Genomic DNA, 17116 nt, shown 5'->3' on the forward strand with positions numbered 1-17116 from the left:
TATATGTTAGAAATCACAAAGCTCCCAGATACTATGATTAATGTATTGTTGTATTTCGGCACTCATGTTGTGTGTTCTCTTTGCTTATCTTACTACGTTTTAAGGAAGGCTTTTTTTTTGTGGGGAGGGGATATTTTTCTGATTCTTTTTGTTTAAATCATTTTTTTTTCATCATTGTTCTTCACAAAATCTCCCTGGGATTTTTAGTTTGTTTCTTTTTGGTTTTGGTTTTTTTTTTTTTGTTTTTTTTTGTTTTATTTCGTTCTGCTTTTTAGGGCTACACATGCAGCTTATGGAAGTTCCCAGACTAGGGGTTGAATCGGAGATGCAGCTGCTGGCCTACACCACAGCCACAGCAATTTGGGATTCAAGCCACATCTGTGACTACATCACAGCTCACGGCAACATCAGATTCTTTATCCACTGAGGGAGTCCAGGGGTGGAACCCACATCCTCATGGATACTAGTCAGGTTCATAACCACTGAGCTACAACAGGAACTCCCTCCTTGGAATTTTAAATTTGAACATTATGTATTTTCTTTTCCAATTTAGTTCTATGTTGTGTTTTCTCTTTTAATTTTTAAAGTGTAAATTTCAAAACCCCTTCTCTTTCAGGGTAGTAATAAAGATTCAGAGAGTTGGAGTTCCCGTCGTGGCGCAGTGGTTAACAAATCCGACTAGGAACCATGAGGTTGCGGGTTCGATCCCTGCCCTTGCTCAGTGGGTTAAGGATCTGGCGTTGCCATGAGCTGTGGTGTAGGTCGCAGACGCGGCTTGGATCCCGCGTTGCTGTGGCTCTGGTGTAGGCCGGTGGCTACAGCTCCGATGTGACCCCTAGCCTGGGAACCTCCATATGCCGCGGGAGCGGCCCAAGAAATAGCAACAATAATAACAACAACAACAACAACAACAACAACAAAAAGACAAAAGACCAAAAAAAAAAAAAAGATTCAGAGAGTTGAACATCTAAGAACTTTTCAAGTTAGCATTTTGTATGTCCTTGTACTTTTGCTTTGCTTTATGTGTTTGGTTTACTTGGATGTAGTACATAGTTTCTTTATTTGTATTACCACTAAAACAAATGTCAGCTTTGCCCATAAAGCATGTCATTATTCTTAAGTTTTATATTTTCATTAAATAACATTTCTGTAAATATTGGTATTTAAGTAAACCACTGTATTGCGTCAAGTTTTGTTTCTAATGAGTGATTCCATCCAGAGTTTCACTGAAGAGTTAAATCATTTTATTAAAATTTTTGTATCAGAAATTAGGGGAAATTAGAGGAAACTTTTTTAAAGGACTTTTATCCTAAATAAAAAATCAAAATTGAAAATCTTTGAAATGGTAATATGAATATACTAAACATTTTGGATATTGCCGTACATGAAAGCAGTCCTTAATACAAGCCCACATAGCACCACCTAGTGTCCGTGCCATTCTCAATAATGCAGTGTTTTTCCTGTGTTGACTGCATCTGAGAGCTAAATATTTACTTATACTTTTCTCTCTTTTTTTTTTTTTTTTGGTCTTTCTGCCTTTTCTAGGGCCGCTCCCTTGGCATATGGAGGTTCCCAGGCTAGGGGTCTAATCAGAGATGTAGCCACCAGCCTATGCCAGAGCCACAGCAACGCAGGATCCGAGCCGTGTCTGCGACCTACACCCACAGCTCTCGGCAACGCTGGATCCTTAACCTGCTGAGCAAGGCCAGGGATCGAACTGGCAACCTCGTGGTTCCTCGTCGGATTCGTTAACCACTGCGCCACGACGGGAACTCCCTAAATATTTATACTTTTAAGGGCATAATAATGTAATAAGATGAGTAAGTCTACTGGCAAGGTTAACAAAATATAGTTTAAAACAAAACATTTAAAACTATGTTAAATATTGTCTTTTTCCTTATTCTCTTGTAACTTGGCATTTTGGCAAATATTGAAAAATTTTGTTCTGAGTTTTTTATTTCTGTGCATCTTTAAATCTTTTTTGAATTACAGCTTTATTGCCTTTTCTAAAAGGGAAATATAATTTCTTATAATATTTTGTATTAGGTCAAGAGCAGAGATTGAACATGAAGCACTGATTGATGGAAATCTGGCTACTGAAGCAAATCTGATCATTTTGGATACATTAGAGATTGTTGTCCAGGTAAGAACACAAAGAGGAGGAATTTAATATAGTATAGATTTGGTAAATTGGGGTTGGAGGAAGAACTTTTTCCTGAGCCATATAATTACATTTAAATATCAGTAGTTTCTAAAAGTTATGTCCTTGCTCCTCTTTTTTTCTCATTTAAAACCTATCCATTCTTTTTCCTCTGTTTCTTCTCTTACCCAAATCCTACTGGGTTTTTTTCCTCGAGGTCCTCCTAGATCTTCCTTTATTAATAATTTTCCTATTTTAAAATTTATTTATTTGATTACATAGACATATTTTATCTCCCGAACTGAATTGCAATTATATCTCTATTTTATTTTTATATTTTAAAATTGTAGACAGTTTCTGTAACAGAATCCAAAGAGAGCATCCTTGGTGGGGTGCTAAAAGTGCTGCTACACAGCATGGCCTGTAACCAGAGTGCAGTTTATCTACAACACTGTTTTGCTACTCAGAGAGCCCTGGTTTCAAAGGTAGGTTATTTATTTTTGTTTTAGTTTTATTGGAGTATAGTTGACTTAAAATGTATTAGTTTCAAGTGTACAGCAAAGTGAATAGGTTATGCATATAAATATATCCATTCTTTTTGCCCATATAGATTATTACAAACTATTGAGTAGATTTCCCTGTGCTGTACAGTAGATTCTTGTTAATCGTCCACTTTATACAATAGTGTATATATGTTATTCTCACCCTTCTAATTCCTCCCTCCCCACAGTGGGTTCACCTGAGGTAACCATATATGTGATTTTGAAATCTGTGAGTTTGTTTCTGTTTTATAAATAAGTACTTTTGTATTATTTTTATTAGATGCCACATCTAAATGATAACATATGATATTAGTCTTTCTAACTTCACTCAGTATGATAATCTCAAGGTCCATCCAGGTAGCTGCAAATGGCATAATTTTGTTATTTTTTTATGGCTGAGTAGTATTCCATTTGTCCTTATACATTTATCTGTTGGTGGACGTTTAGGTTGCTTCTATGTCTTGGCTATTGTAAATAGTGCTGCTATGAACACTGGGGTGCATGTATCTTTTTGAATTATGGTTTTCTCTGGATATATGCCCAGGAGTGGGATTGCTGAATCATATGGTAGTTCAATATTTAGTTTTTTAAGGAACCTCCATACTGTCCTCCAAAGTGGTTGCACCAATTTAAATTCCCACCAACAGCATGGGAGGGTTCAAAGTTGGGTTATTTTTGTACCTGCTGTTTCATCAGACATTAATTTCTTTATTAACATTGTCTAAGATCATTTGACACATTCGCTGATTATATTTTTATAACTATATATATTTATAGTTAAAACTTTAGTAATAACCTGAAACCCTTGATTCCTGTTTGCCTTTTCTCGACTGCTTGCCTTTTGGAATTTCTTTTTCTTTTTGGCTGCACCTGTGGCACATGAAAGTTCCCAGGCCAGGGATCGAACCTGTACCAGTGCAGTGACAATACCAGATCCTTAACCTGCTGTGCCACAAGGGAAATCCTGGAGTTTCTTTCTTAAATGGATTACCTTTATCCAGCTTCTGGCTTTAAAAAAAGTGTTTCTGATATGGACTAGGGCCTGAAATTAATAGCTTATTTTAAATATGGGACTTTCCTTATTTTCTCTTTATCTTGTTTTGAGTGTTCCTTATTGACTTGATTTATCAAGAATTCAATGTTTAAGTAGTTCAGTTCATTGAAATTATCCTATGGTAAATGGAGTTACTTTTGTTTGTTCAGCTACTTCAAATAGTTATTTCCTATGCTTGTTTTTCCCTGGAAATGTGTATATTCTTAAATCTTTTTTTGTTTGTTTTTTTGTCTTTTGTCTTTTTAGGCCGTGGCATATGGAGGTTCCCAGGCTAGGGGTTGAATCACAGGTATAGCTGCTGGCCTGCTCCAGAGCCACAGCAACACCAGGTCTGAGCCACGTCTGTGACCTACACCACAGCTCATGGCAACACCAGATCCTTAACCCACTGAGTGAGGCCAGGGATTGAACCCTTAACCTCATGGTTCCTAGTAGGATTCGTTTCTGCTGCGCCCCGACGGGAACTCCAAGTCTTAAATCTTGAAGGTACCTATTTATTTTTTTCATCTTATAAGATGGAATGCAGACCTGTTGATGAAATAGCCGGTGAAAATATGTTATAAACTATTTTGCAATAATAGAAACCTATTATTCTGATAATAGAAACCAGAATTATTATGTGTAGTTACTGTACTGTTTTCCCCACATAAAGACTGATTTATTAGTATCTAATCTAAGATACTCCTACACTCCCATGTAGATTATACAATTAGGCTCATTTTATGGATGGGAAAACCTGTCCCAGGTCACATTATCAGCATGATCAGTATTTGAGTCCAGTCTGTCCCTATTATTAACCATTAGCAAATATTGTGCCTTAACCATTCTAATTCCTGGGTTATTCCAACATATCTCTACATCAGGCTAAATCAACATATCTCTAGAGCTTTTACTGCCTAAATTCAGTGTTGGTATTGTTTCCTTACAGTTCCCTGAACTCCTGTTTGAAGAAGAGACAGAGCAGTGTGCAGATTTATGCCTCCGGCTTCTCCGGCACTGTAGCAGTAGCATCAGTACAATACGGTCACATGCTAGCGCCTCCCTTTACCTACTTATGAGACAGAACTTTGAGATTGGGAATGTAAGTATTTCATTGTAGGACTTTATCTCTGGATTTATGATGAAATGTAACGTGCAGTATCTACTAAAGGGGTTTTGAGGGAGCATGGAATTTTTTTTTGTATATTTGGAGTCTAATCTTAGACTATCTTTCTGTAGATATCTTATAAAAATCTAAATCTCCAGTTTTGCTCCCTATACCAAAAATAGCATATAGTTGTATAGATTTAGAATATAAATATTTGTTGAATTGTTGTAACTTTTAATTATCATCGAGTGAAATGAAAGCAATACTAAGGAATATTAAGGATTTAAATGTCTTGGCTTGATATTTTATGATTATAGTCTTTGAAGAATTCCATGTTTTCATTTGCATTTTTAATTTGATAATTAATTTGATCTGTTGTTTTTTCCAAACTTTTTGAGTCAAGTGTTTAATTTATTTATTTTTACTCATGTAAGTATTTAAGGTATTTAAGTTCCTTTGTGCATGCTTTTGGTATCTCACTGATTCTGATATATAGTATTTTCACTGTTCTCATTTTGTAGGTATTCTGTAATTTCAGTTTTTATTTTCTTTTTAACCCAGAGTTTTAAAGTTTTGGTGTTAGTTTTAGTGCAGAGTAATCATACAATTTATATATTATGTCTCCTTTTTGGTCCTGTGCATGTGTGTGTTTATGTGTCCAAGCACGTAATATTTTTATGAGTGTTACACAAGCATTTAAAAAGAAGCAGCACTCTATTTTTAGAGTATTGAGTTAAACAAACAAATAAACCTTATTATTTACATTATTTTGTTTTTCCATAGTCTTGTTTATTTTTGGTCCTTTTTGTGGGCAGAAGGAGATGATTTAAAGCCTCTGCATTATTTCTTTTTCCTTTAACTCTTATTTGGTGTATTGATATTCGTAACTATTACATCTTCCTTTAGAATTGAAAAAGATCTAAATTAGTCTTTTAGGCCTAGATTCCATCTTGTGTGGAATAAAGATACTTCTGAAGATACCTCTGCATTCTTTCTTTTTTTTTTTTTTCTTTAGTTTTATTGGCGTATAGTTGACTTACAATGTTTTGTTCCGATGTACAGCACAGCGGGTCAGTTATTCATATACATAGATCCATTCTTTTTTCCACATGTAGGTTATGACAAACTGAGTAGATTTTCCTAGTGCTATTCAGTGGGTTCTTGTTCATTATCTATTTTATACAGCAGTGTATATATGTTATTCCCATCCTCCTAGTTTCTCCCCTGATCCCCCTCACAGTTTCATCTGTGGCAGCCCTAAGTTTGGCTTTGAAATCTGTGAGTTTGTTTCTGTTTTATAAATAAGTTCTTTTGTATCATTTTTATTAGATGCTACTTACAGGTGATAACATATGATATTTGTCTTTCTCCATATGACTTACTTCACTCAGTATGATCTCTGTCCATCCATGTTGCTACAAATGACATTATTTCATTCTTTTTATGGCTGAATAATATTCCATTGTATGCATGTACCACATCTTCCTTATCCATTTCTCTGTCAATGGACATTTAGGTTGCTCCCATGACTCAGCTATTGTAAACAGTGCTGCAGTGACATTTCGGTGCATGTATCTTTGTGAATTACGGCTTTCTCTGGATATATGCCCAAGGGTGGGATTGCTGGATCATATAGTAGTTCTATGTTTAGTTTTTTTTTTTTTTTTTTTTTTTTTTTTTTTTTGTCTTTTGTCTTTTTTTGTTGTTGTTGTTGTTGTTGTTACTATTTCTTGGGCCGCTCCCGCGGCATATGGAGGTTCCCAGGCTAGGGGTTGAATCGGAGCTGTAGCCCCTGACCTATGCCAGAGCCACAGCAACGCGGGATCCGAGCCGCGTCTGCAAACTACACCACAGCTCACGGCAATGCCGGATCGTTAACCCACTGAGCAAGGGCAGGGACCGAACCTGCAACCTCATGGTTCCTAGTCGGATTTGTTAACCACTGCGCCACGACGGGAACTCCCTATGTTTAGTTTTTAAAGGAACCTCCATACTGTCCTCTATAGCGGTTGCACTAGTTTACCTTTTCTGGAGGCTCCCTTTTCTCGACACCCTCTCCAGCATTTACTGTTTGTAGACTCTTGATGATTGCCATTTTGACTGGTGTGAGGTGATACCTCATTGTGGTTTTACTTGCATCTCTCCAATAATTAGCAATGTCGAGCATCTTTTCAGGTGCTTTTTTTGGCCATCTGATTGTCTTCTTTGGAGAAATGTCTGTTTAGATCTCCCATTTTTTGATTGGGTGTATGTTTTACCTTTCTTTTCTTTCTCATTTAAATGTGGCTTCAGTTACTTTTGCTTGTCCATTTGTTTTCACTTTTTGAATCACTTTATTTTAGATGATATATCTCATATACAGAATAAGTTGTGTTTTGCCTTGTAATCCAATTTCTAAGTTGAATTAAACTTTATAGTGTTGTTGTATCAGATTCATCCTGGATTTGTGTTGTATTATTTTGCTATGTTTCCCCACTCCTGTCCTTGAAAAGTTTGGTTGATTGTTTTCATCCTGTACTTTATAGTCATTTTACCTTATTTTGAAGGTGCAGCATTTATCATATTTAAGAAAGTTAATATTGCTCTAATGATTACCTTTATAATTATGTAATACCTTCAGTACTCTATTTCCTTAAGCATGCATTATCAATAGGGGCAATATTGCCACCAAGCTAGTGAATATTGGTTCTTAGGGGAAGGATATAAAAAAATCCTTGCTATCGCAGTGGCTTTCCTTGAGGTTTTTTTTTTTATTTTTGCCATTTTCTTCCTTCCTAAAGTTAATGGCTTCATAAATTTTTTATAATTTAAAGCAAAATATTTTATTAGAATTTTCATGTTTTATGACCACAGGTTTCTATTAGTTATTGTTTATCCGATGAGTTTCACTGATCTTCTTTACATTTTTATTACTTAACATAGAATGAATTAGTTTATCTTGGCCCAGGTATTTGTAGAACTTTCTTTCAGGAATGTGTGTGTCATGAGAGTTTTGCTTTTGTACTTACTCTTGCCTAATTTCCTGAGGTTTCTGATCAATGCATTTCTGTCCAGTCTTCCCAGATTTTTAGCTCACTCCATTTTCAAGACAGTTTTATCACTTCACAGTGGATTTCTTATGTAAAAGAAGTATTTTTCTCATTGTTCCTGAAATCTGCACCTTAGAATTCCTCACTATTTACTAGTCCCTCCTTGCCTTCCATTGAAATTGCTTCCTATCTTAGCTCGTCTTGGTAACTCTTATGCACTTTTCTAATAAATGGGTTATATCAGTCTCTTCATTTTGCTGAAACAGAGTTTGTAGATTTTTTTTCTATACGTCTTTTATTTTTGTATGAAGTCCAGGAGAAGTAGGAACTTGCTTCTCACTGTCCTCTATTTACTGGAAGCCACATCCTCTTTCTTAATCCGTAACAAAAGAATCTAGTTATTTTATAGATCCTGTTTAGTTTTTGAAATAAAGTCCCTAAAATTTGACTACACTTGGTGTTTTCTTGTTATATTTTCCTGTTATTTTATTTAAGAACACTTTATATAATAGGATAAAAATAGGTCATGTATATCATTTTAGTGTCAGGCAGTGCCTCTAAAAAGGAATAAGTAATTTATAACTGGCAGTGGTTTTATGCAGTTTATAGATTCAAGAGATACTAGAACTAAGTATTGAATTGTTTTCTAGCTACTCTAGTAGGCACTGGGCAAGCATGGATAAAAGGATAGTCTTTATTTTCAAGTAGCTTAGCATCTACTGTGGGAAGAGATGAAAAGGTAATGTTCCACTAATAATAGTAATAAGACCTACCTCAGATGGTTTTGTGAGGGTTATATAAATGAAGGAAAATACTTATCTCAGTAACTGGCTCTGAGCAAATGCTGAATAAGTGTTTGCTGTTAATATAATGCGAGGTAAGTATAGGGGACTGAGTACGCATAGAAAAAAATAGCTTATGCTCTCAGGAATGGGTTTTCAGGAAGAGGAGATCCTGGAACTAAGGGTGAAGAATTGTCCAGCAGGTGGATAAAGTAGATGGAGAGAACTGTGTTGGTAAATGGCATATACATAAATTAGGAAGACACGGAGATGAGAGAAGGAAACAGGCAAACAAAGAAGGCTGTTGTTTTTTTTTTTTTTTTCCCTAGATATCTTAATTGTTATGGCTTAGAGAGTAATAAGAGATGAAGTTGTAATTGAAAGTCTAGGAGTTCCTTCCGTGGCTCAGTGGTTAACAAATCTGACTAGTATCCTTGAGGACGTGGGTTTGGATCCCTGGCCTTGCTCAGTGGGTTAAGGATCCAGCATTGCTGTGAGCTGTGGCATAGGTCGCAGGCAAGGCTCGGATCTGCTGTTGCTGTGGCTGTGGTGCAGGCCAGCAGCTACAGCTCTGATTCGACCCTTAGGGACTTCCATATGCTGCTGAGGGCGTGGCCCTAAAAATATGAAAAAAGAAAAAAAAGTCTAGACCAAGCTATCATATGGCAGATACTTCTTTGTCACTCTACTTTCAGTTCACTATATTCTCAGTTCCCACCATATAATTTGACATATTTACCGAGTCAAATATTTGAATTTTATCCTCAAAGCTATGAGCAGCAGGAGTTCCCATTGTGGCTCAGCAGGTTAAGGACCCGTTGTTGTCTCTATGAGGATGCAGGTTTTATTCCTGGCCTTGCTCAGCGGGTTAAGGATCTGGCATTGCCACAAGCTATGATGTAGGTTACAGATGCAGCTCGGATCCAGTGTTGCCATAGCTGTAGAGTAGGCTGCAGCTGCAGCTCCAATTTGACCCCTGCCCTGGGAACTTCCTGTGCCACAAGTACAGCCGTTGAAAGAAATGGAAAAAAGAAAAAAGCTATGAGCAGCCATTGGAGTATTTTAAAGAGAGGAGTGATGTGTTCAGATTTATATTTTACAGAAATTCCCCTGATAATGCTGGGGAATAAAAAGGCAGAAAGATTGATTAGGAAGTTTTTTCAGTAATCCAGGTAAGAAATGATAAAGGTGTAAACCAAAGCAATAGCATTGGGAATGGGGAAAGAACAGGTTGGAACAGATTGGAGGATGGTGTTGATTGGACTTATTGTAAGAATAATGAGGAGGAAAATGACTCTGGAATGACTCCTAGAATTTTGGCTTGAACGACTGACTCTAGGAATAGTAGCACCATTTATTTAATCAATAGGAAAAGAAGGTATTTTAGAAGTGTTAAAATTGAGGCATCCATGCGACATTCATAAGGAGCCATCTAGTAAAAATATAATAGTTTAGAGCTCTAGAGAAAAATAATGAGCTGAAGACATAGACATGTATCTATACTGGTTGAAAGCAAAGAAATGGACGAGGCTCTTTAGAATATGACAAGTGAAAGATTTCTTGACTGAATCTTTGGTAACACTGACGCTTAAGGACAATCGAGGAATAAAGGAGACAGAAAAGGAATAGATAAAGAATAAGAAAATCAGGATAAAGTGGTACCGCTGAAGGTAAGACAGGCAATTTTCAAGGAAAAGGTAAATGTATTTAAATATACAGCGATGTCAAGTAGAATATTGACAAAAAGTATCTTGGATTTGGCAATTATAGGTTACCACTGACAACCTCTTAAGAGTGCTTTCATAGTGGGGAATGGTGGGACAGAAATGAATTTGTAGAAAAAAGAAGAATGTAAACTCTTAGAGGCATCACTCCAAAGATTCTGCCTTTAAGTTACTTTATACAGGATGTGTAAAGTTACTTTGATCGTAGCAATGGACCCAATGAAAGGGGCTAGAGTGTAAGGACCACACCTAACACTTAAGACTTTTGTGAGAGCAGTCAAAAAGTTCTCTAACTTATCCGTAAAAATGGTGTTACTATGAATAGCATTTACCTCATAATAGATGAATTAGGTAAAAGTCTAGGCACAACTTCTAATTCAAGCCTAACATAACTTTTTATTCACTCTGTTTTGTAGCCTCTTACTACAGCAAGATTCTAAGTTTTATGTCCTTTTTAAAAATACTATTTCAATATATACATTCATTACTTTTTCAAAAATATTTACCTTAGAATGTTCATTTTTTTTTTAACTGATCTTTTCTTTTTTAGGATTAAAAAAAAAAAAACATGAGCTTTTTGCCTTTAAGCTTTTTTTACATTAAATGTTTACCTGACAATTTCTCTGTTACAGAACTTCGCCAGGGTTAAAATGCAGGTAACCATGTCACTGTCTTCCTTGGTGGGCACGTCGCAGAATTTTAACGAGGAATTCTTAAGACGTTCTCTAAAGACTATACTGACATATGCTGAAGAAGATCTGGAATTGAGAGAAACGACATTTCCTGATCAGGTCAGAAATACTACGTTTTAGAGCATAAATTGAAAAACAGGCATCGTAAATAGGCACTTTCCAAAATGTTCAATCAAACTCTGGTTTTTACTGGAGGAACCTACATATATCATAGCATAACATAGATAGTGCTGAATATTTTTGTTTCAATAAGCCACCCTTCCTTCTCAGAATGATAAATACCTTTGGTGTTTAATTCTGTGCATTTGTACCAAAGAGAACGGTATACTTAGGGAGTATAGACAAACAAAAGGCTTTATGGTGAAACAGTATTCCCACTTTTCTTTCTTTTCTTTTCTTTTTTATTGTTTAGTATTCCCACTTATTTATGAAACAGTGATTTGCCTCAAAATACTAAAGTTTTTACAAACTACATTTTGGAAAATATGAAACATAAGAGAGAATTTCCTTTTCCTTCCTCCTGTGCTATCTCCCTATATTTATTCTCTTTCTACTTAGAGCTCTACTTGTTTCCAGGTGCGAGAACGGAAAAAACAGTCTGTGGAAAGTTTGCTGCCTGGCAGCCAAAATGTACCAACATATACACACTCTTGAGAGGGATAACAAAATCATACTATTTGTTTTGAAATCTTTAGATGCTTATCTAAAATACCATCCAAACTAATATAGTAATTGTGAATGAATGACAATTGAAGAATGTTTTTCATAACAATTCTCTGTTACAGGTCCAAGATTTGGTTTTCAATCTCCATATGATCCTTTCTGATACTGTTAAAATGAAGGAACACCAGGAGGATCCTGAAATGTTGATTGACCTGATGTACAGGTAGCATTTGTTTGATTCACTTATACCTTGTATAATGGACTTAAATTAGTAAGATGCACGGAAAACATGGGATTAAAAAAATACAAAAATTGTCATTTTCTAATGGTAATTGAAAAGTCAGAATGTGGTTTTTTTCAGATCCCTGTGTCACTTCCTCTTTTCAGAACTATGAATAATCGTTTGGTATGTTCATTGGCAAACAAAAACAAGAGGATTTTTAATAATAGTGATAACATATTTAACAACTTGGCGCCCTGGGCTCTAGACTTCCTAGGAAGGCCCAAGACTCATATTTTAAATGTAAAAGTCAATTCTTTAGGGATAAAATACAGTGTATTAATGTTTTACTACATTAGTTTCCCTGATTTTAAATACGGTTATGCCTATAGGATAATATTTGTAGGGACATAGTTTGTGTTTTCTAATTCCTGGTGTATCTTGAAAGGTGTAAGTAGAACTTGACTTTTCTTTGCCATATAACCTTCTTTTTTTACAGTTTTGATGTTCTTTAAAGGCACAAATAAAACAAGTATTTTCTTTAAAGAAGATATTTTATAAATCTTTTATATTTTTTTCCTTGAATATAAAACTTGTTTATGTTCCCTTAATGAAGACGTAAATTCCCAGTTTTTCTCTGATTGTTTCCTCAGTGGCCAAATTTAATATAAATCTTTTTTTAGGCACCCCCACCATGCAAAAAGCTAATATTACCATTTCATGGGCCCACAGTTATTCCTCTAAGCATACTCAAAAGACGTTTTCACACCACTCAAAAATTTGTCTGATTAGCTTGTATGCAGTGACACTGAACAAGCAATCTGGACAACTAAGACTGAATAAGTAAACACTCAACAAACAATGTGAACTCCCTTTCAGCCTGGGAAGCACATGCTAATTGAGAAGAATTTCTCTTCTAATTAGAATTGCCAAGGGCTACCAGACCTCTCCAGACCTGCGACTGACCTGGTTGCAGAACATGGCTGGCAAGCACTCGGAACGCAGCAATCACGCCGAAGCTGCCCAGTGCCTTGTTCACTCAGCAGCGCTTGTTGCTGAATATCTGAGCATGCTCGAGGACCGGAAATATCTTCCTGTGGGATGTGTAACATTTCAGGTAGGAAACTGCCAGATTTTTAGTCAATCAAGGTATGTCCTTTTTTGGATTTAACTTTTCTTACTAGTGTTAGATTGATTCAGCTCGTAAAGCTCGTAAGGAAAGCGTAGAGACTGAAGGTGGTGCTTCACAAGTGAAATGAACATATCACTGTCACTTTCATTAATATGTTTCTAAAGAGTATTCCTTGTTAATGTGTTTCTAAAGAGTAGTGTTAATTCTCTTTCCGTGTTTTCTTACCTCTGAATTATCAGTGCTGTGCATATTTATTCTTTTTGCCTCTACTGCTGTGAACTTTGGAGCATCTATATAATACATTCACAATACTGAGAATCAGAACTGAGTAGAAACTCTTTTTTTTTTTTTTTTTTTTCTTTTTAGGGCTGCACTCAAGGCATATTGAGGTTCCCAGGCTAGGGGTCAAATCGGGGCTACAGCTGTCGTCCTACACCACAGCCACTGCAACACCGGATCCAAGCCACTGAGCGAGGACAGGGATCAAACCCGCGACCTCGTGGTTCCTAGTCGAATTCGTTTCCTGCTATGCCACCACAGAAATTCCTAAGTAGAAACTCTTAAATGGCTTTACTTAACATAGCAGATAAACCAATATTCTCCATTCCCTATATAAAATATGCTAATACATGACCAGAGATGGCACTTTACCCTCTAATATAGTTACATACCTCTCACCCACTAGTGAATTCTTTGCTTACCAAGAGTCAGTTATGCTTCTCTTTTCTTTGAAATCTGTTAATGCCAGTTTAGGACGTTACAGAATTTAATGAAATATTAATGTCCTCTGATAAATCTAAATGCAGAAAGAAAGTCAGTTATTGTTTCTGTGAAAACTAAGTTGAATATTTTGCAAAGATTTGATAAAAGTGAGTCTGCAAAACAGTTGCTCTTGAATTAATTTTGGATTGGACAAATACAAAAAGATTGGGGGGCAAGCTTCTAGAAATCCAGGATAATTTGATAAATCTTTTAAGTTCAAGTTTTTACTCTAAAGAAACCAAAACTGGAAATCTTAGATGAAGAGGTGAGGGGACATTATGGCTATTTAGTCAAGAGAGATTATATGAAACTCTGATCTGGAGACCTATACACACAGGAAAGGCCTTAGACCTACTTCAATAAATTACAAATGAGTATATATCTACTATGAATATTTAGGTTAAAGTAAAATATTTAAGGTATGTGTATATCATTTCCTTTTTAGAAATAATGGCTGATCCCAATATCATTGGGTAAGAAGGTTTTTATTATATCTGAGTTTTTTCATTAACTTGATGTCTATTAGGCAAGCCAAGGGACTGTTTTTGTACCTTTATTTCCCTCATAGGAAGTTTTGGCAAGATCAGTTAAGTTAAAAGTAAAAACTCTTTGGAGTTCCTTTTGTGGCTCAGTGGGTTAAGAACCCAGCATAGTGTCCGAGAGGGTACGGTTTTGATCTCTGGCCTCGCTGCAGTAGGATAAGGATCAGGCATTGCTTGCAAGTTGCAGCCTAGGTCACAGATGTGGCTCAGATCTGGCATTGCTTGGTGTAGGCCTGCAGCTGCAGCTCTGATTCGACCCCTAGCCCAGGAACTTCCATATTCTGCAGTTTCAGCCTTAAAAATAAAAATAAGTAAATAAAATAAAGACTGTTTAAGTCTCTTTAGATGTTCTGTGTGGTACCATGATTTACCTTAGCCCATGATTTTTCCCTTTTTTTATTTTTTATTTTTTGCTTTTTGCTTTTTAGGGCCATATCTACAGTATGTGTAAGTTCCCAGGCTAGAGGTCGAATCAGAGCTGCAGCTGCCAACCTACGCCACAGCCACAGCAGCACGGGCCCTGAGCCATGTCTGCGACCTTCACCACAGCTCATGGCAGCACTGGGTCCTTAACCCACTGAGTGAGGCCAGGGATCAAACCCGCGTCCTCATGGATACTAAACTAGTTGGGTTCATAACCCACTGAGTCACAACAGGAACTCCCCCATTACTTTTCTTTCTACAACTTTTTATTAGCGGAAAAGTTATCTTGCAGTGGTATCATTTTATTGTCATCTTCAAAACAAAAAAACTTTTTGGAGATTTGTCTTTTATCTTTGCAGTGACTACCCTGTTTTTTGTTTGTTTGTTTTTGACCTAAGCTGATAGGTATATATCACCTTGAGTTACCTTTTTGTGTACATCTTTTGTGTTAAGAAATGAATTCCATTTCACAAACCTTAAACATTATTTTCCTCCTAGAATATTTCATCTAATGTTTTAGAAGAATCTGCAGTCTCAGATGATGTGGTATCTCCAGATGAAGAAGGTATCTGCTCTGGAAAATACTTTACTGAGTCAGGACTTGTGGGATTGCTGGAACAAGCAGCTGCTTCTTTCTCTATGGTAGATGACTCTTGTTCATTTCTTCCCGCAGTTACTTCTTAATTAGTAATGACATGTGTATTTATTCTTTCTGCCTATGACCCCACTTTTCCTTTATGATAGTTTTCCCTGAGTAGCTTAAGGACTCTTTGGTAATAGATTTTTCTTTCTAGACTCCTTGTTGTTTATTCCTTTTTATCTTATTCTGTCACTTCCTCCAGTGTTTTTCATTTGCTTGTTTGCAGACCAACACTTAGTCTATAAGAGATTTTGTTGGCGGGGGTTGGGGGGGATTGCAAAACTTTTACCATCAATCATCTTCTAAAACCTTAAAATCTTATTTAAAAAAAAAAACCACAGAAAGTTTCTGAATGCTTCAAGTAAGTTCCTGTTTTAGTAGACTAACATGGCTTTAGATATGGAGCATGTCTGTTGGATGAAAGAGAGAATCTTCTTTTGTTTTGGTTTTTGTTTTTATCTTTTGCTTTTTCTAGGGCTGCTCCCGTGGCATATGGAGGTTCCCAGGCTAGGGGTTGAATCGGAGCTGTAGCTGCCGGCGTACGCCAGAGCCACAGCAACGCGGGATCCGAGCTGCATCTGCAACCTACACCACAGCTCACGGCAACGCCGGATCCTTAACCCACTGAGCAAGGGCAGGGACCGAACCTGCAACCTCATGGTTCCTAGTCGGATTCGTTAACCACTGTGTCACGACGGGAACTCCAGGAGAATCTTCTTTTGAATGTGTTGAGTATTGCCCTAGTGCTCAGGAAAGTTACGCCACTCATCCCACTGACTGCACAGTGAGCTTTATTAGGTAGATACTGAGACGTTATCACGACCTTTATGAACTTTATCCGAATCCTTTGCCTGACCTGCCCTCCCATGTATAACCTCAGTCCTTTTCCCTCCACATCTGTGGGGAAGAATTGAAGCAGTCAGGTGGATCTGAGATGGGATGTTTCTTGACAAAGAAAAGATAGCATGCCGAATCCCTCTTACTTTCTTGAACCATGGTGATGGGGTCACCTACTTTCTGGGACCTTTCTGCTGCGTGTTTTGTGTTCTAGCGCCAAGCTTTGGAAGACAGTGAGGCTCATGTTAGAGTAAAAGGGAAGCTTGATGTGCCTTACCATGCTTCCCTCCTTCCCCATTGTACTGTGATTTGGAATTAGTTATTGCTTCGCCTGGCCTTAACCCTACTCGACAATACATTGAGTACAAATGTAGATTGAGAAGGCATACAGCCAAAATTCAAATCCTGTCTCTGCTATCTTAGTAGTTAAGTCACTTCAGGCACAAATTCCTCAACCTCTACCCAGTCACTTCAGGCACAAATTCCTCAACCTCCCATTGCCTCGATTATCTTATCTATTAAATGACTTAATAATAGTACCTAACTCAAGGAATGTTATCAGGATTAAAGGAGTTAACATTTGTAAAGTGCTTCTCACAGTGCCTGGCTCCAAGTAAGTTTTAGTGTGGTTGCTGTCATCACCCTCTCTTTGCTATTGGCACTTAGAAGCAACTCAGGTAATAATGATTCTGAGACTCAAAGAACATTAGGTGTTGGTCCACTCTAAAATTTCTTGTTTTTGAAGACTGTGATTGTCCTGATTCTTACCCTGGATCTCTGTTCCTTGAGTTTCAATTTAAGTGATCTGAGAAAACAGTTTTTTTGCTATTAATGGGATATTTTAATA

The 17116-nt window shown here is 36.8% G+C and overlaps 1 protein-coding gene across 9 annotated transcripts in view; it reads left to right on the forward strand.

Annotated features, from left to right (window-relative positions):
- The window catches only part of DOCK7 (dedicator of cytokinesis 7), a 226479-nt gene that overhangs the window by 180779 nt on the left and 28584 nt on the right, over positions 1 to 17116 (forward strand). For all 9 annotated transcript variants that reach the window (XM_021096552.1, XM_021096544.1, XM_021096546.1 and 6 more), the window contains 7 exons: positions 2047 to 2143; positions 2491 to 2625; positions 4665 to 4817; positions 10991 to 11149; positions 11836 to 11936; positions 12858 to 13050; positions 15291 to 15434. In XM_021096552.1, coding sequence (XP_020952211.1) covers positions 2047 to 2143; positions 2491 to 2625; positions 4665 to 4817; positions 10991 to 11149; positions 11836 to 11936; positions 12858 to 13050; positions 15291 to 15434 — 982 coding nt within the window. The remainder of the gene's footprint in view (positions 1 to 2046; positions 2144 to 2490; positions 2626 to 4664; positions 4818 to 10990; positions 11150 to 11835; positions 11937 to 12857; positions 13051 to 15290; positions 15435 to 17116) is intronic.

The sequence above is a fragment of the Sus scrofa genome, chromosome 6 (assembly GCF_000003025.6).
Source record: "Sus scrofa isolate TJ Tabasco breed Duroc chromosome 6, Sscrofa11.1, whole genome shotgun sequence".
Classification (NCBI taxonomy): domain Eukaryota; kingdom Metazoa; phylum Chordata; class Mammalia; order Artiodactyla; family Suidae; genus Sus; species Sus scrofa.